At 36.6% G+C, this 20,612-nt stretch overlaps 2 protein-coding genes across 3 annotated transcripts; one reads left to right on the forward strand and one right to left on the reverse strand.

Moving 5' to 3' along the window:
- Positions 1 to 7,191: 7,191 nt before the first annotated feature.
- Positions 7,192 to 13,523, forward strand: LOC114876541 (ATP-dependent DNA helicase Q4). 2 transcript variants are annotated; one of them, XM_029188131.2, is made up of 9 exons: positions 7,192 to 7,985; positions 8,177 to 10,408; positions 10,477 to 10,588; positions 10,657 to 11,456; positions 11,529 to 11,816; positions 11,892 to 12,227; positions 12,303 to 12,462; positions 12,532 to 12,851; positions 12,931 to 13,523. In XM_029188131.2, exons 1-9 carry the CDS (start codon positions 7,875 to 7,877, stop codon positions 13,159 to 13,161), a joined length of 4,590 nt encoding a protein of 1,529 aa, XP_029043964.2. In that variant the 5' UTR covers positions 7,192 to 7,874; the 3' UTR covers positions 13,162 to 13,523. The 2 variants fall into 2 exon arrangements, with proteins under 2 accessions (XP_029043964.2, XP_029043963.2); XM_029188130.2 differs by having other exon boundaries at positions 12,303 to 12,851.
- On the reverse strand, positions 13,317 to 16,949 carry LOC114876545. Its single transcript, XM_029188148.2, has 3 exons — positions 16,690 to 16,949; positions 14,338 to 14,695; positions 13,317 to 14,255 (listed from the first exon to the last, which is right to left on the reverse strand). Exons 2-3 carry the CDS (start codon positions 14,503 to 14,505, stop codon positions 13,866 to 13,868), a joined length of 558 nt encoding a protein of 185 aa, XP_029043981.1. The 5' UTR covers positions 14,506 to 14,695; positions 16,690 to 16,949; the 3' UTR covers positions 13,317 to 13,865.
- Between the last annotated feature and the right edge of the window lie 3,663 nt (positions 16,950 to 20,612).

The raw sequence follows: 20,612 nt of genomic DNA on the forward strand, positions 1-20,612 counted from the left end.
ATCTAAAGAGGAAGCGAGATGGTAACAGGCCGAGAAGCGGGGCCCCGTGAATAAAAGTCACGCTGCTAGAAGGAGAGGGAGAGAGCTAGGAGAGACGAGAGGGGTAAAGAGAGGATAGTGGTGGTATGCCGTCCGTCCACTCTCGCCTTGCACACCACAACTCTGTTCTCTTGCTTCTCTTGCAGCATCCCACTCTCTTTCTTTCCTTCTCTTTGTCTCTCTTTACCTCCTCTAGCCTCTTTCATTCCTTTCTTTCTTTCTTACTCTCACGCCCACCTTCCACGGACAATCTCCTCTTCTTCTATCTTGCACGCTTACCTCGCGGCTTCCAACCCCCCCCCCTCTCCCATTCTACCCTTCGATTTTCTATCTTATTTTCATGTTACACGGTTGGTACCACTCTCTGTCCCACTCGCGGGCTTTTCTAACCTCCACCCATACGAGAGTTTTCTTAAAGGCGGACTCGCAAAGATCGTGAATCGGATAGGGAATCCTCCAGCGATGCGAATGATGCCCTCGCGAGACCAGCATCAAGAGGGGATTTTTACAGCGAATGGTACGTTTCCCGTACACTAGTACCTGCGCACGAACGTGCCGGGATTCGATGCGTTCGATTGGTGAACGATACACACCCGTATCGCGTAGTAAAAGTTTTACTATTATTGCTTGGAGGCTCGTGAAACGTGGGCACGTTGTTACCAATGTGAAACAACTATCTATTTCTACATATCAGGTTCCCCTAGTGACGAGTAATATTCGTCTTCGGAAAATGACCCGTCCAATAGCCACGCAACGATTGTACAGTTGCGTGAAAAAATGAACGAGCACGGGACGCAGCCTCCCACCATTCGTCTAACTCACTAGCGCCTCGTTTCGGCAGAGTTCGGTTCGCGTCGGCAATTCGGTTACCCCTTCCACCGCGCTAAAGAACGAATCAGGCGAATAGCGGTGGCAAGAGGCTCCTCCCTCTATCAGGGATACCCATCTTTGCCCGCGAGTGTATCAATCTAATGAATGGCATTAGGAACAGAAATAAAACAGAAATCAATTTGGAATTTATTATAACACGCTTTAAGTTGAAATTCACCTTCTAAGGGTACACTCATAATATTCAGCGTAGAATATAAAGCTTGACGAGAATGAAGGTGAAAAATTAGCAAGGAGTTAAGGTTTAATGGTTAGACACGATCATTACGTTCTTACGCGAGCATCGTACAGACGTAAGAAGGACTTGTTCGTTGTTCTTCAACTACGCCCGACGTCGTAAAGTCTGTTCTTTAACGGAGTGCTTTACGAGTACCTTAACCTTTGTAGCGAATAATTAGAGCCAGACGAAATATAAAATTACTTTTATTTCGCATAGTATCCCGACACAAAAATGTAATAAATCAAATGACTTAATCATTTTTGAATCGAGAATCATAAAAAACTAGGGTCGATGAAGATTCTCAATTAAGAAAACGTTTAATTCCCTCGAGAACTTTTTCCATCCGATTGAAAAAATGGAAGCAACGACCGTAATAGAGAGGGTAAAGGATCGACGTTCGTTTTACGAGGGAAAAAGCTTTAAATTGACGGCTTGATTGCTCGATGCTCTTCGACCTCCCACTCCCCTGCTTTAACAGAGGCCCTTAACCATCAGAGATCCAAGAGCATCTCGTGCACGCGTTCTTACTTTCCACGAATACGAGCCGAAACGCTCGCCCGCCCACGTTCGATCCATACCGTGCAAATCGACCACTTCCAGTAGAAAGTATAAGAAAAAAATCAGCGACATCCAGTAGAAAGTATGGAAATCCTAAAATAAAACTTTGTCGCGATCCGACCGTAGGGTTAATCCTGACCGGGAGGCGTGACGAGAAAAAAAGAAAAGGACAAAAATTTTTGAATGCCTCGACGTTTGTTTCTGTCTCTGAAAAAGAAGCGTTTCGAGACTTGAATGAAAGACCATTAATTTTCAACTCCAAAAAGTGTCTAAAACTGACCTCTCCAAATGAGAATAAAAAAAAGGAGAGTAGGTCAAAAAATTCATTACAAACAGACTGATACATGGGATTAAAATTGTTACAACTGGAAAGAGTTAAAGTTTATCAAGACCTTTTCTTTTTTTTTGAATGCCCTGAATATATTATAGAAAGATCAAGTGAACGAGATGACAAGCTGGTCAAACACTCGACCGAAATTACAGGCACATCCTTATCGGTCCGACTACCAACCGCTTATCACCTTGATAACGAACCCTCCAATATCGCTGTTAGAATCCAATTTTTCGGAATATTACTCTTCCCCTTTATCTGCCCGCGATTGATTTCGACTATACTTTGAAATTTATTTTCGTACAGGGCTGATAAAGCAAAGCGGGGTATTATCGCTTAACCTTCGACTGAAATCATCGAGGAACCTTCCACTGTTCCGCGCCGAATTTAAGCTAGCGTTAATTAGGAAGGGATACACGGTATCGCCTCTGTAAATGGCAAGACGAGGGATTAAATTGATATCACCACTTGGAAAGGTATTGTTACGCTTCCCTCCCTATGTGACACTAACTCGAGGTTCTTTGGCCTTTTCTGACACGCCTCTGAATTCTTAGGAAACAAGAATAAATAATACAAGTATCACTACCTTTACAGAACGATAAGGATGATTTACCATTTGGAGGAGCAGAAATATCACCACCTAAACTGGGAAAACAAATCGCCTAACGTTTCGTTACATCGAACATAGGCTCATTTTTCGTATAGCAGAGCGTTCGTTTATCGTGGATATCGATGTATCAGTAGAAGGTGCGGAGGAGGGACATAATAGCCGATAAACGTGCTCTCGTCGACGCGTGTATGCAACGAGGCGGTGCAACGTGCAACTCCAAGGCGACTGGAGGACGTTTACCCACGAAACCGGCGGCCTTGATCTTACAAACGGTCCACGAACGAGCTGCGACAGCAGCTGCACCGACACCGACGGATGCATTCCATCGGAGTGCAACTGCACCTGCTGCACCCAACTATACCGCCCTCCTCTCATCCCGAACAATTTTCAATTTTGGCTTCGCTCTCCGGCTTTTATACCCGTCAATTCCGTTTCACCAGTCACGATTAACTTCACGATTAACTTATCAACACTGGACAATACGCTTCCTCTTTACGAGTTTATCTTTTTGATGAAAGATGACTAGTCATTCACCGTGCTCTTCAAGATTTGCATCTTTGTATCATCATCGGTTCCAGTCGCTATCAAATAGGAAAGCATTAACCCTTTAACCGCGATACAGTCAATCGCGACTCAAATTGTTCATTTTATTCCATACGGTGAAAAAGACTTGAACGGTATGAAAAAGTTGACCGTCATCAGGAACCTTGTCATTAGCAGCTAAAGGCAGACTTAATTGCGAAACCCTCAGAGGTGTGAAAAAGGTATCGAGGGGATCGTTCGAAAGAAAAAGTAGCCGGGTCAAATATCGAACGGAAATATGCTGACCTAGAGGAACTAAAAATAAAGGTCGAAAGGTGAAGCTTGACCGACAACGTAAATCGTCGTAACACCGATGTAATCGAGACGTGACGTCAACGAACCGGTCGATTCGCAGTTTGTCGCTTCGATGAACTTCTGATAATGTGTCAACTGGTTGTAATCAAGAATACAAACATTCACCGATGCAACTAACGTGAAATTAGATAACGCGCACTTGATATAGTAATAATGGTAATAATTTCAAGGAAAATTAAACAACTGGAGAAGCAAAAAAGAAGTTTGATAACGGGTTTACAATCGTTGATATCAGTCAAAAGGTTAATGTATTTTTCGAGTCGTTCCATTTCCATTTTAGCAGGTTGACTGACTTCGTGAGGACGGTAAAAGAAATTTAAAATAGCTCTTCTCCGAGTAGAGACGGCTTCTACTGATTTTAGGGTCACCTTCGCTTTCTTAAGTGGAACTACGACTTTTCAAGCACCTACGACCGCGGTCCTTCCCCTTCTCGACCGGTTCAATACCCTCTGACTCAAGGTCAGCCAAGGTCAAAGTTCGAAGAAATCGTACAACCTTTGAAGAACGACATTTGTCGAACAAAACGCCTTATTTTACCTGCATATATATATGTAAAAGTTAAACATCAAAGTGATATTATCTGTAACCCAAGGTACACAACCGATAATGATAACGCGAGAAAGCAAAACAGATTAGACCGTGTAAATATGTACCATCTATGACAATCGCGTGAGTTTAGAAAGATTTATAAAAAGATACAAATTGCGTAGAGATTAAAATAAAATTAAGTATGACGAGAGGGAAGATGACCAAATTGGTAGATCGCAGGAATCAAAAGAGTGAATCACTAAAGACTGGATAATCGATGAAAAAAGGAAAAATCAGCAAAGAAGGCTTCGTTTCCTCGGACACTCCTTCGTAACCAATTATACACGAACAGCTGATTAATTCCCTCGTTTTAAAAAAGCAATTACTTTGATTAATTGCGAAGAAGATAAGGAGAATGCAATTGGTCGTTTATTACGAAAACAGCCAGGCAATTCGCGTTTAAAAGGGGACGTTTTTCTTTTGTATCCGTCCCTTTTGGTATTTCCTGATGTTTCCACTCTCAGAAGGAAGCGTTAACTGCAGAAACATTGAGCAACCCGGAGAGTAACGATCCATGCTCGCATGGAAATCGCAGATAAAAGATCCACCTTGCCTTTAATTATAGCCGTCTAATAATACGGTGATTATACCTAGTATGGGTCAAGATTGAGTTTTACTTTTCATCTCTGACATTTGTCCCTTTTAACTCATTCATTAAAGCAGGAATCTACCAAAAAGTGAGACTACATAAACGTTTCGCTAATGTTGATAAGACAAAATAGCTGGTCCTTCGTTGAAACTAATAATATGCCAACATAAAACGGTTTAATGACTCATATTCGAATCGTATCGTAGAATAAATGAGCCGACGTCTCCTCGTTACGTTGCGATGATTCTATTAACGGCATCGATTAACGCCTCGATTAATTTCCCTCGTCGAAACGAACCGTGAATCGATTTAACGGAGGATCTATCTAATTGACCTACGTTCCAAGAACGAGCGGAAGAAGTAATGATAATCCTATGATTTTCAAAATTTCCTCGAATCATATTTTTTTTCTAAGCGGTTCGTCGCGTGTAGAATTTCTTTCAAGACAGTCGTGTAGAGTCGGTTTCAATTGAAATACGCACGAACGGGTAATCTGCACAATTACCTCACATGCAAATAAAGCCTTCGCGAAGATGAACGGTGACCCACGTCCAGTTGACGTCACGTCACTACGCGAGGATACCGTCGCAGAAATGACATTAAAATGTCCCTTGTAGCTTTACGTCTACCGAGTCTCGTAAAAACGGGAACAGAGCCAGAGGCCATTTCTCATTGAAAACGTATCGATCAACGGGTTTTCTATATTTAGCTTATCGCCGTCTTTCAATTCCGAATTTACTCTCTGCACGATGCTGTGTCGAATCGTGAATTAACTCCGTTCGAGTTTTAAACATCCAACGAGTTTAAGCAACGCGATAAATTACGCTAAAAGCCATGCTCCCGAGTCACGTGCGCATTTGCATCCCGTATTTTTCCACGCGTCAAACGGTCAACCATGCAGAAAGCGAACGGCCATGAAACCTAGGATCCCTTTAAATCGCCAGGAACGATGTATATATACCACGGGATACGGGTTGCCGGAAAAACCGGTCGACTCACGACCTCTAACGATTCCCTCTAACTGTCGAATGCAAATAAGCGGGATCGTCGCGGCTAGTTCGAGTTCAGAGGCCGCGAGAGTGGCCAAGTTCAGAGGAAACTTCACACCTGTAACGCTGACTCGCGCCGCCACGGCACACGAGACACCGCTGAGAACTACGATTATCTCCTTGACAGACTTGCTCGTTCAGCATCCGAGATATTTTCAGGAATCACTTTGCTTCGCTACGTTTCGAAACCTTCTATCCTACCGACGCGAGTCGAATTCTAGCTGACTAGATTAGAAATCCGTTCGTACGTCGTTAATTTCAACGGTCCGCGGGATTGATAGGACACGTTAGCTCGTAAACGATAGCTAACCAGCCACTGTATATACCTACTAAGCTAATTTCGACCTAACGGCGAAAGTCGAATAGGAAATTTGCGTAACACGGTTTGAGTGACGTTTCTTGGTTCTTTTTCCGTATCGCGTGGAAACACGCTGAAAGAAGTAATACGGCTTATTAAACGGCGAATACTTGACAGATAGGGGAATGTCAAGTATTCGGGGATGACACGAGAAACCGGTCGATAGCTTGTTACGAAAGACGGAACTCTACGAATACAAATAAACTTGTAGGATAGCGTGTGCATTATTGCCGGCGAATGAAGTTGCAAAAAAGTATGCACACTGCATTCCTTTTGTTTTCGGTAGAGACGTTTCATTGAAAAAAAGTCAATCGCTCGAGACATTTCGAGACATCTACAATTTCACTGCGTACGCCATGCAAAATGTCAGTTACGTGTTCCTCGAATTTCCTCCAAGACTTTTCTTCGAACTAATCTCTCGACGCTCTTTCGAGTTATATCGAACGATTATACGTTTCTTGTTTCGTGAAAAAATATGTTAATAACGTTGAATCTTGTTCTATCCTGGAAACTGTACCCGATAAACTAGACACATTTTCAACAGTGTACAAACAGGTTTACGCGAGATATATTCGAAGATACAATGATACAGGACCACAAATCGGAAATTTGTAATATATTTAAAAAAAAAAGAGGATAGTAATGGTCATTGGTTATCCAAAAAGAAAAGTAAAGAACGATGAACAGAGAGGCGCGGTCGATAGGGACTCAAGTGTCTTGTCGAGAGAACAGACCCGATCGAAGAAATTACGGATCTCTGGTGTAATTAATATTTGACAGGAAACGAGAAAAAGCCTCGCTTGAGGATGAAAAGGTGTTTCGGAAGCTACTGTACGTAGTTACGGGGGAGTGAAACGGCAACAGCGAAGGTATTATCGATTTTATCAACGGGGGCTAGGGGATTCTTTCTCACGTATGCACGGGGTGAGTCAGAAAGGGTTTGCATAGCGGCGCATCGAGAAAAGCTGTCCACTAACCTTCGGATAACTCGAGATCCAGCTCAGCAAGTTTTTCCCGCACGTCCTCCGGGAGTTTGCCGATGTCGATGTTGAACTCGGCCATCACTAGGCCATCCGCGCTGCGCCGAGATCACCAATTCTCCAGCCGTACATACCACGACCCGTCACCACTGCTCGGCCATCTTGCCTTACACTGATACGAGGGACTGCCATTAGCTGGCGACACTGTTCGTTTAGACATCTACCGGCTAAACAGTTGATCCGCAATCGGCGATTACATACATTCACTGATAACGTGTATAAATCCTATTCATGAAAGAAAAATAATAAATTGAATATCAATTCTATACTTTTATAAATTGTTAAAAACCTCTATCGTTCCCGCTACTTTCCTTATTTGTTACATACAATCTCTTTTACGATATTTCTTTCAATAATACCTAATAATTATGTTATAAACATTGGCATAACTATATAGGATCCCTGTCCGGAGTTGGCCCTAGCTTTATTAAACACGATAAGTGTTGCTTGATCCTAATTTCATGTAATAAAAATATTTAATTGCACAGTATATTGCATTTCGTCCCAAATGAATATTCGAACGCATTCAAACTAGTCACGAGAATGACATCTGTTATGCGACTTTATCTTTCAAGTAGCATTCCTTTCACGTGGAACTGAACTGTAATTTTTATAGTGATCACGCGGGCTAACCTCCTAGTATCTGATAGTTTAATGAAATATATAAATTTATAAATGATCATAGTTTTGTTATTTTCTGTGAGAATATGGAAATACTAGAAGATCCAACGTTTAAGACACAGTACCAAAAATATAAAAATCGTGTTAAGTTATGGGAAAGCCGTTTTACAGAAAAACATGGACGTAAGCCGAATAAAGTATGTATAAAAATAATTTATTATATTCAGGATTTAAATTTGATTTGATTAAAGGCGCCACAGAATTTTTATGTTCTAATGACAATATTTTTATTTAATTTCACTACTTAGCGCCAGTAGTCAGTTATTTTCAGTCATATTTTATCAGAAATATGGGTAGTTTAAATCTTCCTTGTATTTTATATTTGCAGAATGACATTAAGGAGGCTGATATAAAAATTAAGGAATCCTACAAAATGTATTGGAAATTGAAAACACGTGCCTTAGAAGAAACTCTTATAGATATTACATTTTCTGAAGAAGTACAAGATAATGTTTTGGATAAAACTTTGACGCAAACATCAGTTGAAGAAACTAAAGAAGATAATAAACCTTTATCAGATGACAATAAACAAAATTTAGAAAATGTATCTCAGAAAGTTACAGAAAATACAGACATAAACATTATACAAAGCACAGACAATAAAGATATTGAAAATGTAGATCCACACTGTCAGAATCAGGCTGCTGCTGCTACTACTACTTCATTGGTAGTTAAAAATGAATGTACAAATATGAAAGGTGTGTGGGGTGATCATCTAAGTAAAAGCAATGAAATACATAAGAAGAAAGAAACATTACTTGTTGGTAGATCATCTTCCTTTCAGCTATCACAAAATAAATTTACAAGTTCTATGTTTGTGAAAAGAAATCCCAGGAAATCTTTATCAGCATCAAAAATCAAAAGTAAATTTGAGAAAAGTATGAATATTCAGACAAATGTATCTGAAGAATCTACAAATACAGAAACGCATAATGAAGATGGCATTGATGTTAATAAAAAATTAACATCTGTATTTAATAACCCAGTGAAAGTTACTTACACAGAGTCTACGTCTGGTTCACAGTCCATTAACACAATACAGCAAGTGATTGCAGGTCACACTGTTAATAGGAACTTGAATCCAGCATGGCTAGATAGATGTGCTAAGCAAAATAATGTGGAATATTCAGCATTCGATTCACAGAGGCTTTCTGGTACAAGTGATTCTGGAATTGAATCAATGGAATCCAGTATTTATTCACCTAAAGAAAATACTCAAATGTCTGAAACATCTAAACATCCTTTAATATCAGATGAAGAAGATTTTGTTTGTAATAGCGATTCAGAGGAAACATGGAGAAATAAACGCATTAGAAACTTTAAGAAAAACTTTAGTGATCAAGAGATTCACTGCCCTAAAAGACCATGTCTGGATAATAATATAAATGTTCCTACTATGCAGCAGCTACCAACTAACATGAATGTACATGCTGTGCAGTCTCTTAAAGTGTCTAATGAAGAAGTAAAATACAAAGATTTTAGCACAACTAATGTAACTGCAGATAAAGATAATGATAGGAGTGACAACACAACTATTGTGACAAATGAGGCAAATGACAATGACAAATGCATCGATGAAAACAGCGATACAGAGACAACTAATAAAAATTCGACGAATCGTCGTAAGGTGCGCAGAAGAATTAAGCATATTTCTTCCGATGATTCTGATCCCGATTTTAATGAAAATGATAAAGTGGAAGGAAAGAAGAAAGAGAAAAGCTCAAAGACGAAACGAAGAAGTTCAACGAGAAAGAATAAATCTACGAAAGAACCAACTTCAAAACAAGAGAAAAACAGTACAGTTAAAACCAAAAGAACTTCTAGAAAGAAAAAGTATGTACAAAGCGATGATGATAACTTTTTAGAAAATGGTACTACAGACCTAGAAACAACTGATAAGGGCTCTGAAATATATGGAGTAGAAACGTTACAAGCTGTTCCACGATTTTCAATAAATATGTCTAATCAAGGGGATCTGATCGAACAGTGTACCAAATCTGTTTCTTCAACAGCTACTAATTCGACTAAGTCTGTTGCACTTCCTAAATCGAAAGGAAAATTAACAGACAAAGAAAAATTAGAAAAAAAGATAGCGGATGGGAATGTAAACGAGAACTTTGTTAGAATTAATTTGAAAAAGAAAATATTTGTACGTGGCCATAAACATTTCAACTTTTCGAAATACAAGAAAAATCAGTGGAAACAAAGAAAAAAAGATCTTCAGTCTAGTGAAAATAGCTTAGTGGTAGCTGACTATCTTGAGAAGAAAGGCGTTTCGAATTGCTTTAAATGCGGAGAAGTGGGTCATTTTTCCCGAAACTGTCCAAATAGCAATACCGACGATTTGATACCATTAGGAGAAATAGACGATGGTTCTGAATTCCTAACTTTGGAAGAAGCACAAGAAATGGCTAGTCAAAATGCAGTTATTGCGCATGCTAATAGAATTGACCGTTTACCAGAGAAACCGTCTTATTCTTCTAAAGCAGAAGCTGAACATGAAGGAAAGGAAATAGAAAAGTCGGACAATGATGATTTATGGGAACCTATTGAAAACGAAGTAAGCCAATATACATCGACATTCTTCTAATTACACATTTGTTATTCTCTATTTACTTAAATTTTTAGGAACTTCTATGTGGACATAAAATACCTGATGAATTGGTAACAAAATTATTGCCTCCAATAATTGGCACAGTACAGCCATTGTACAAGCTTAAAGAAGATCAATCGTGTATAGGTAAGAAACTTAACATTAAGATATATTTATCACTTAATTGATACATCAACGGTATATTGTAATTACAGAAACGCCAGCAGATGTTTTTGAAACACTAGAGAAATTCGGACATAAAAGTTTTAAACCTGGACAAGAAAAAGCAATAATGAGAATACTTTCCGGTCAATCGACTTTAGTGACTTTATCCACTGGCTCTGGAAAATCTTTATGTTATCAGTTACCTGCGTATCTTTATTCGAAATATTCTAATTGTATTACTTTAGTAATATCACCGTTGGTGTCTTTGATGGATGATCAAGTAACAGGCGTACCGTCCTTCTTATCTGCAGCATGTCTGCATACAAATCAAACAGAGAAAGTAAGAAATAACGTTATGCAAATGGTGAAGCAAGGAAAATTGAACATTTTACTAATCTCTCCAGAAGCCGTAGTCGCTGGAGAAAAGTCGACAGGTTTTGGTGCCCTGTTAAGGCAACTTCCACCAATTGCTTTCGCGTGTATAGACGAAGCTCATTGTATTTCACAGTGGTCTCATAATTTCCGTCCGTCATATCTTATGGTTTGTAGAGTTCTTAAAGAAAAAATGGGTGTTAAAACAGTATTAGCTCTCACTGCAACTGCAACAAAAACTACTACAGAGAGCATAGTAAATCATCTAGGGCTACACGATGGAATGGCAGGTGTTATATCTGATATTCCAATGCCGAGAAATCTAATGTTAACTGTTTCCCGAGATGAACACAGAGATCGTGCTTTAATTGAACTGTTACAAAGCGAAAGATTCAAACAATGTAATTCGATTATCGTTTACTGTACTCGACGGGAAGAATGTGTGAGAATTGCTGGGCTCCTAAGGGTTTCTTTACAGGTATTATTTTGTCATTAGACATAAATTAGCATTATTATTATTATTTTATTATGATCGTTTACTTTTTAATAGGACGCGAATAATTTTACCAAGCCTAACAGCAAGTTGTCTCCCATTGCTGAAGCATACCATGCTGGTTTACCAGCTTCCCGTAGAAAGACGGTGCAAAAAGCTTTTATGAATGGACAAATTAGAATTGTTGTAGCTACTGTTGCTTTTGGTATGGGTATTAACAAATCGGATATTCGTGCTATTATTCATTATAATATGCCTGGAACCTTTGAAAACTACGTTCAAGAAGTTGGAAGAGCTGGCCGGGATGGACAAATAGCACATTGTCATATGTTTTTACATCCAAAGGTACTTTCAAATTTATTTTCCATACATATGTATTAAAAATCTAATTTGTATTTAATACATTATTTTTCATTGCAGGAGGATGGTGATAAATGGGAATTACGCCGACATATTTATGCAAATGGAGTAGACAGGCATTCGATTAGACGTTTACTTCAAAAAGTTTTTGTCCCGTGTTCGTGTGCAAAGATACAAGCGAAAGATAGAAATTATAGGTGTCCGGGTCACGAGGTTGCTATACCCGTCGATGAAACGGTTATTGCTCTTGATATTTCGGCGGAAATAATTTCAACGCTATTATGTTATCTCGAATTACATCCTAAACGATTTATTACCGTTCTATCATCCGTCTACGTCAGAGCTAGGGTTTCAAGCTACGGTGGTCCTCAAGCGTTAAAACAAGCTGCACAATCTGTGAGCATCTGTAACACGTGTTTCTAAATGTAAATTACTTTGATGACATAAAAAAGAAATTGATTCATTTTTCAGTCACCACCACTGGCAATGGCAATAGCACTCGACTTACAAAAAGGCGTTTCTCATGATAATAGTAGCGTTATTGAGTTTCCCGTTGTAGACGTAGCGTCTGCTATCGGATGGGATAGCGGTGTAGTAAAAAGTCATCTGAAAAATTTAGAATGGAAAACAGGTTTGTTCGAGGGAACAAGATTTCTAAAGATACCCTTCGTAATATTAAAATATCTCGCTTTTCTTTCAGTTAATGGAGCTTCAAAGCGGTCTAATATATCGGTACGGTATGATACACTTGGCTTAAGGGTAAAAGCTCCGGGAGATCTAACAGATGAAGAGCTAGATGAAGCACTTGAGACATTAGTTGATCGTGCTCGTTTCCAAGAAACTGCAGCTTTACAACAGCTTGAAACAATTAGCGCAACGCTTCATAAACTTAGCATGCCATCGGTCAAAAAGTGTCTAGAATTGAACGATGAAATAACCAATAAATCTAACGAGTTAAAAGACATTATTCGAAATTACTTTGAGGGAAAAATTCTAGTGGATATCGATTCCGTTCAACAAGTATATATTATGATTTCAAATATTGGTACATATCAATTCTATAAGCGTGTGTTATACAGTCTTTGTATTTTTGTTTCAGACTAAAGTAGAAAATGATGCACAAATAGTCTCGGACGTACGGAACTTAATTGTAAGTTATCGAGACAATAACTTTACTGGACGTGCAATTGCTCGCATTTTTCACGGTATACAAAGTCCGAATTATCCTGCCTATGCTTGGAATAAGTGCCGCTTTTGGAGAGCTCATCTTTCATGCAATTTCAATGCTTTGTGCCAAATTGCAACGAAAGAAATTTTAGCTCTGCGTTAAGGTAGGTATTTTTAATATTTAAAAAAAAAAGTTTTTGTGAACTTCAGTTTGTTATAACAACATATTTTAAACGTCACAAATACGCGAATACTATGTGATGCTTTTTGTTTTAAATACTTTAACTGAAACGTAGGGTTCTAATAATACTGGACAAATGTTTATCGAATCATTTTATTTTAAAAAGCATAAAAAATGTAAGATCGGGTAACACTTTATTGCTTCGACAACAAGTGCCTGAGTTCACTTAGTTATAATATGTAAAATATTTAACCGCGTATATCAAAATAGAGTAACTTATTTTTTTACATTTATAAAATAAATTGTAATACAAATACTTCAATAAAGTTGATGCCATAATTATTTCCTTCCGTCATTATGCTAATTTTCACGCGTAACAATTATGAAATTTATATCGTTACATTATTATTGTTAGTAATACACATTCCCCGATATAAAAATTTTTTCCTGCACCATTGCTACTCTTAATTTGTTCCATTTACGTTAGTAAATTGGATTAGGCGTAGAATAATAAAATCTAAACGAATAGAAGTCACAAATATCTTTTGTTACTTCCATAATACTAAAATACATTTAATACGATATGTTCTCTTTGAAGCAGCGTTAAACGCTGCTCGATCTGTGACACGTGTTTCCATGGTGTTTAGAATAAAAAAATAATATACATACTTTCAATGGCAAGGTTTTCACGTTACAGCCCTCTTCATATAATTACACTGTCGCAAAAATTTGTGCATACGTATTTGTTGCATTTTCCCAACGCGGTCCATGCACGTTTCATTCTGGCACAGGGCGCAAAATTCCGATGATATCGCATGAAATGGTGAACGAAAGTAAACGCTAGCATTTTTCAATGCCTTATTTTTACGGTGAGCCCATACGTGCAACGATACTTCGAATATCATTAACACGGGCAAAAACCATCGGAAACATAAAACGGCGAGGAAAAACAGGCAAACTGGATTTATTTGTCCAAAAGAGGCTCCAACGGGGACAGGTTCTAGTTCCATTAGATTTTCGCTTTTCTTTAGAGAACCGTCCTTGGTTGATAAAGTTTCCTTCACCTCTTTAGGGATCTAAAGAATTCTTATTTATCACGTATTCGATTACATACATATTAATATTGGAATTTCATAAATAATATATAGAAATTACTACCTGAAAGCGTATCTTTCGATTCTTAGTCATTTCAAATCCTATCACGTTGATCTCTGGCTCTCCCGTTTCAGCATTGTTTACCGAACTAAGAAGCCGCTGTATCTCACAGTCGGAAGCTGGAACATTAATACTCTCTCCAGTTTCCTCGTCGACGAAAGTTCGGTCCATTTCTTCGTCAATATTTCAGTATAAAAAAATACGTGCAGACACGTATTTCCCGTGGTCTCGTATTTGGAAAGGAAAACAGAGTTTAATGTATTCGAACGTATGGCCGGGTCCTTGGGGTCACTTCCCGGATACTCTGGCTGTGCACGCGGCTTTTATTATAACGATTAGAAACCTTGTTCAACAGGATTTTCTGGAACAGGGTAAACGATCATCTATTATTATCCGTCTAATCAACTGCTTTTATTTTACTTTCAATCGATCCACTAATATTTCACTTTCATTACGATCAAGGCGAACAAAGAGGAAATAAAACAGCGAGGTTCACTTTTGCATCAAATTAATTACTGACCGTGAATCAGACATTAAAAAACAAAACGATAATACACGGTTGCAATAGAAATTTTTAAAAGCACTATACCCATTGAAATTTTAAATGTACCATTGTGTTCCTGGATATTAACTATTAAGTAGATGCTAAATGGTCAAAAGAGTTATACATGGATGTCGGAGTGACCGTTTGATCCATATTAATTTCAAAATTATTTTTTCTTAGATCCTCCGGATTCGATCAGGTGAATACGATTGATCGCGTGCATTTGTATTCTTCATTTCCCATCGCGCTTGATGACTTAATACGAATAAATACCGAACATAAGTCACTTAGGTAATAAAGGTTAAAAGAGAAACCACGTCACATTGCACGCGTGAAATTTTGAACATCGCAAAGTATCAACGATGATTTTCGATAGATTAATCCTTTATAAGGCGGGAGGTGAACGGTTGAATTTAAATTACAATAGCGGTAAACTACAATTGAAATTTCAGGAAACTAACCAAATTATAGAAATACATTTAACTTAATTATGAGTCTAAACTGTCGCAACTATTATCATATGTAACATCTTCGAAACTGTCGCAACTATTATTATAGGTAACATCTTGGAAACAGTCACACCATGTGCAACATCTCCTACAAGCTTGGGCGATAACTGTACAAATGTATTCGAGTGCACAGCACATGATATAATATACGTTTTCAAGCAGCTATTTTTATTTAATCGATTGAAGTTTTATTATAACAAATTTTGTTTTCTTTTATACATACAGTGGATGGAAAAAGGTATTAAGACTAAAGAACGCCTCATGCCTCTCACAGCTTCACGTTTTTCCCCCAAGGACTAATTATCAAATATGATCTTATGCAATCGCGAAAAAAAATTAGACATCATTCTCGAGGCAGGATTATAACGCTTACGAGTTAAGTTTTTCGCAAGATTCGAATCGAGTCCTTAATTTCGTTTAATGGCGCCGCTGCGAATTCTGTCTAATTAACCGGTAACGAGAAATATAATTGCTCACGCCTTGGCGGAAAAATGGAATTCAAATTTACGCGTCACATTTTAAAGAGCACTTAATAAAATAATTAATTGTAAGAAAAATTGTTAGCGAAATGAAAGTGTTTTAATAATATAACTGAATAAAAATATTGAATGCTTTCGCTAAGAATATTCCAGATATTAAATAAAGAATGGATGTCCGACTCCCATCGCTAGGTTATAATTACGTCAAGATTGACTCGCTACGTAATCGAAGCTTACAAGCGATTTGTACACGAACTCTTACAACAGTTTTACAAAACAATGTTGTATTGATGTAGGAAAAGAGCCTGATTGTATATAATATTATGGAAATTGAAAGTCATTACCATAATTTGTACGGTTCCGCTATATATTATTAAGTTGTACGTAAAATAAGTTTCGGAATAGCAATACTATCAAATTATTGTCACAACAATTATTAAAACATATAGAAGTTAAAATAAATAATCAATTAAAAAAATGATAAGAAACATAATTAAGAAGGAAATCTATATAAATATGTGTTGCATTTATTGACAAAAATTGATTGAAGGATAATAATACTAATTATGTTTATAATCCTCACAGAATAGGAAGAAATTTTATAAGATTAATTACAAAATTAATTTTTGATGATGTAACATTTAATTTCCCAGTAGTTTAGTCAGAAAATACAAATTTAAAATTGTCAATCGTTCACCTCGTAGATTGTTCTTATACGTACATTAAAATAAAGATTCGATTTATAGGTTAATATTCTATAGTATATGGTAACAATGAAATGATAATTCGTGTGTAAAAATAAAATTTAATAGCATGTACTTACGCATGTTGAAAGGAGTGTAAATACGTTCGCTGATAAAAACGTAATTAACTTGCTTGTATTAAGATTCGAGTTACACACTGGGAATATCACGTCTTTGCGTTAAGTGGATTCACATCTGAACAGAATATCAGATTAAAAATTGCGTGGAAAACACTGTATTGGCCATAAAATATAACATATTGCAACGATCAGGCCGAGAACGACCACACAACTCTTCCCGCAACTGTGTTTGGACTGAGGTGTGTCGAATGAGTACGAACACATCTATATAGAACGTACTACAATTATTTTTTTCATAGAAACTGTTCTTAAGGTGATGCGAGCGTCGAGGCCGAACTTCGAATTCCCCGTCGGTAAAACAGTCAACGTTTCATCGAAAATTAGGCCGAACAGAATCTGATTTAAGCGCCATCTCAATTATCGCATGCTATACTACGTCACCTTCCGCATACACCTACATAAATGACACATATGTATATGCTACGATAGCTATATGTATAAGTACATAATTAAACAATACTGACCATCCATTCATTATTATTAATTTTCGTTCCGTAAAATTGTAGTTGCAATGTGATACACTTCAGAATCTGAAAGGCATAGTTCCTGAAAAATATGTAACAGAGATTAAATAGAAAAAAAAGCATAAATTTCGCAATCAATTCACTTGTATTATTTGCTGTATAATTAATAAATATATCATAGAAATAATGATACAGTTATTAATTAGTCATCAAATAATAACGATTGCCCAGTTCTCACCACAAGGAGGTTGCTGTGGTATGGAGACCCGCCCTACCTCATCCCATCCATCCTCCATTTATGCAAATTTTTACTTTCATTCAATAATGAATTCCTCTCGAAAATTGTTATAAGAAAAATATTTGTTAGTCAACGTAGCGAATTTCTATCAAATGAAAAGCAGAAATTATGTGTTCTGTGGACAAGAGCGAAATCTGGCGTCTGACCAGAGTCATGGATAAAGTCATGGCCTTTCCAATGTATAACGTCTCTGCTTGAAATATCTTCGCCAGGGTTGATTTCTTTCTACCATTGCGTATCAAACAACTTCGTTCTTTCTAAATTCCATATTTTATGATTTTCTTTTTATTTTATTTTTAACCGACTTCGAAAAGAAGGAGGTAATTAGTCATTTGTAATTAGTCAAAAATCATACAAGTTTCTTTTTCAGGAACTATAAAATTACTATAGTTATACGTTCTATATGGTAATATTGCAATCCCGAGAATACTTTTCTGAATTTAAACTATTGTTTCCCAATTAAAAAATATATAAATGTTTTTATCGTAGCTCTTAGCTTGATATCGCTTTCTAAAAGTCATCTTTAGAAAACGATATCAATTACCAGGTCACACCACATGGAGGTGGCTACGTTAGTGACCCACCCTAAAATCATAAGAACGTGAAACCATTCAAAACATACAACATAAAATAAAAATTTAAACAATACAATCTTGAAATAGAAAATAAAATTAAAATCCTAATATCAGAAACAATTGAGAAAATAATAATAATTTAACAATAAAATGCTGAAATAGAAAATATAATTAACATCATAATTTCAGCACCAATTAACAAAATAACAATTGAACAACAAAATGCTGTAATAGAAAAGATGATTATTATATACATGAGGAGAATAATTTCCTGAAATAAAATAGTGACCTCCCTAAAATCACAAAACCCCTCAAAACAAACAACATAAAACTTTCAACAATAAAATGCTGAAATAGAAAATATAATCAACATCATAATTTCAGTAACAATTAACAAAATAACAATTAAACAACAAAATGCTGTAATAGAAAAGATGATTATTATATACATGAGGAGAATAATTTCCTGAAATAAAATAGTGACCTCCCTGAAATCACAAAACCCCTCAAAACAAACAACATAAAACTTTCAACAATAAAATGCTGAAATAGAAAATATAATTAACATCATAATTTCAGTAACAATTAACAAAATAACAATTGAACAACAAAATGCTGTAATAGAAAAGATGATTATTATATACATGAGGAGAATAATTTCCTGAAATAAAATAGTGACCTCCCTGAAATCACAAAACCCCTCAAAACAAACAACATAAAACTTTCAACAATAAAATGCTGAAATAGAAAATATAATTAACATCATAATTTCAGTAACAATTAACAAAATAACAATTGAACAACAAAATGCTGTAATAGAAAAGATGATTATTATATACATGAGGAGAATAATTTCCTGAAATAAAATAGTGACCTCCCTAAAATTACAAAAACCCCCAAAACAAACAAAATAACAATTCAACAATGAAATGCTGAAATAGAAAATATAATTAACATCATAATTTCAGTAACAATTAACAAAATAAAAATTCAACAATAAAATGCTGAAATAGAAAATATAATTAACATCATAACTTCGATTACAATTGAAATGAAAAATGCAGAGAACAGAAAATATAATTACCATTACAATCTCAGAGATATTTAATAAAATGAGAACTCACCCAGGCTATGTTTTAAATAAATTGAACCTATTTAAAATGAGAACATGAAATATAATAGATGGGCAAATCAATAAGAAAAGAATAATTTATTTCAATAAAGTAATAAAGAAAAAAGAAATAGAGGAAATAAAATCGCGAGTTGACCATTCAACGAGCTGGCTATTGAACTCATAAAATTTCGAGTTCAATATGTTCTCGACGATATGTGCAAAAGGATCATACAAAAAAAAACTAAAAAATGAAAAAACAAATTAGCGAGCATAGTGACAGAATGACTGTCCATCCAAAGATGGAGAGCCATTAGTAGTTCCCCTCTTCTGGGCAAATTTTGCCGGGGCTCTTCAGCGTATAGCCTCTTCTTTCTTCGGCAATAGCCTCACAAAAATCACTCGCGAAAATTTTACGTTTGCTCAGACATTTGTAAAAACGTAACACGTAAACGAGCAACGATCCCTTGAATCGCTATCCGCATACCTGCACAATTTTTGCAAATGTCCAAGCACAAACCACTTTTTAATTTCACTTCACTTCACTGCACTTTCACTTTTATACTTCATTTTTGTAATCGGGTCTAGTACCACGACTACGACTTACAAACTAATAAGGCTTGGCCTTGAAAAAATCAAGAGAGAATGCTAAATTAATTAATTGATAAATTAATTAAATTGCATTTTCATCTTTTCTCTTGATTTTTGGTTTCCCAACCCCAGATACAAGCTTCTCACGTATTAGAGGAGAATACGAAGAGAAACATGAAAGCTTGCTCTGGCCCTGCCTACTTATAAACTAAACTCAATCACACCAGAAGTAAACTACCTGCCTGCCTATCGCTATATTTAAAAAAGGGCAAAAATCATTCTCACAAAAATTCACTCCACGGTTCTCATACAACCACCCGGGTGCAAAAATGCCTACACCTAGGGAGAACGTCCCGGGACGCCTCCGACACCCGAGTTCAATTCAACTTTCACACTCTAATAAAATCATACCTTTTTGCTGAAATCGACTGACAAATAATAGTGAACATTATGCTAAAGTAATACATTTCATTTTCGTATTCTATTGAATTATCTAATGTAAAAATTTTTCAATTTATTCTTGATAAGTATTTTGTAATGTGATAGTAAGTTAAGATTGTTAATAAACGGTACAAATCCCACATCCTAACCACACACACACATGTGGAACTTGTATCGTGGTTCACTATTGGTTCACTACTTTTGTCAGTCGCCAAAATGTATTACACTTAAAACTAAACCTTATCCACCGCCCTCCACCCACGCGAGTACATCTAAGTACCCGAATGAGCTTTGGGCATAAAATGAACAAGGCCAAAGGTATTTTCACCTACCAGTTTTCTTCATGTGTGCTGAAATGCCTAAGCTAAAACGTATAATTAGCA

This window comes from Osmia bicornis, chromosome 5 (genome assembly GCF_907164935.1).
Source record: "Osmia bicornis bicornis chromosome 5, iOsmBic2.1, whole genome shotgun sequence".
In the NCBI taxonomy this organism is placed as follows: Eukaryota; Metazoa; Arthropoda; class Insecta; order Hymenoptera; family Megachilidae; genus Osmia; species Osmia bicornis.

Bases quoted from the DNA above. Each gene is read 5' to 3' on its own strand.
- LOC114876541 (XM_029188130.2), top strand. From the start codon at position 7,875: ATGGAAATACTAGAAGATCCAACGTTTAAGACACAGTACCAAAAATAT. The intron at 10,409-10,476 runs GTAAGCCAATAT...TTAAATTTTTAG, and splicing joins GGGAACCTATTGAAAACGAA to GAACTTCTATGTGGACATAA. The intron at 11,457-11,528 runs GTATTATTTTGT...ACTTTTTAATAG, and splicing joins TCCTAAGGGTTTCTTTACAG to GACGCGAATAATTTTACCAA.
- LOC114876545 (XM_029188148.2), bottom strand. From the start codon at position 14,505: ATGGACCGAACTTTCGTCGACGAGGAAACTGGAGAGAGTATTAATGTT. The intron at 14,256-14,337 runs GTAGTAATTTCT...AGAATTCTTTAG, and splicing joins ATCGAAAGATACGCTTTCAG to ATCCCTAAAGAGGTGAAGGA.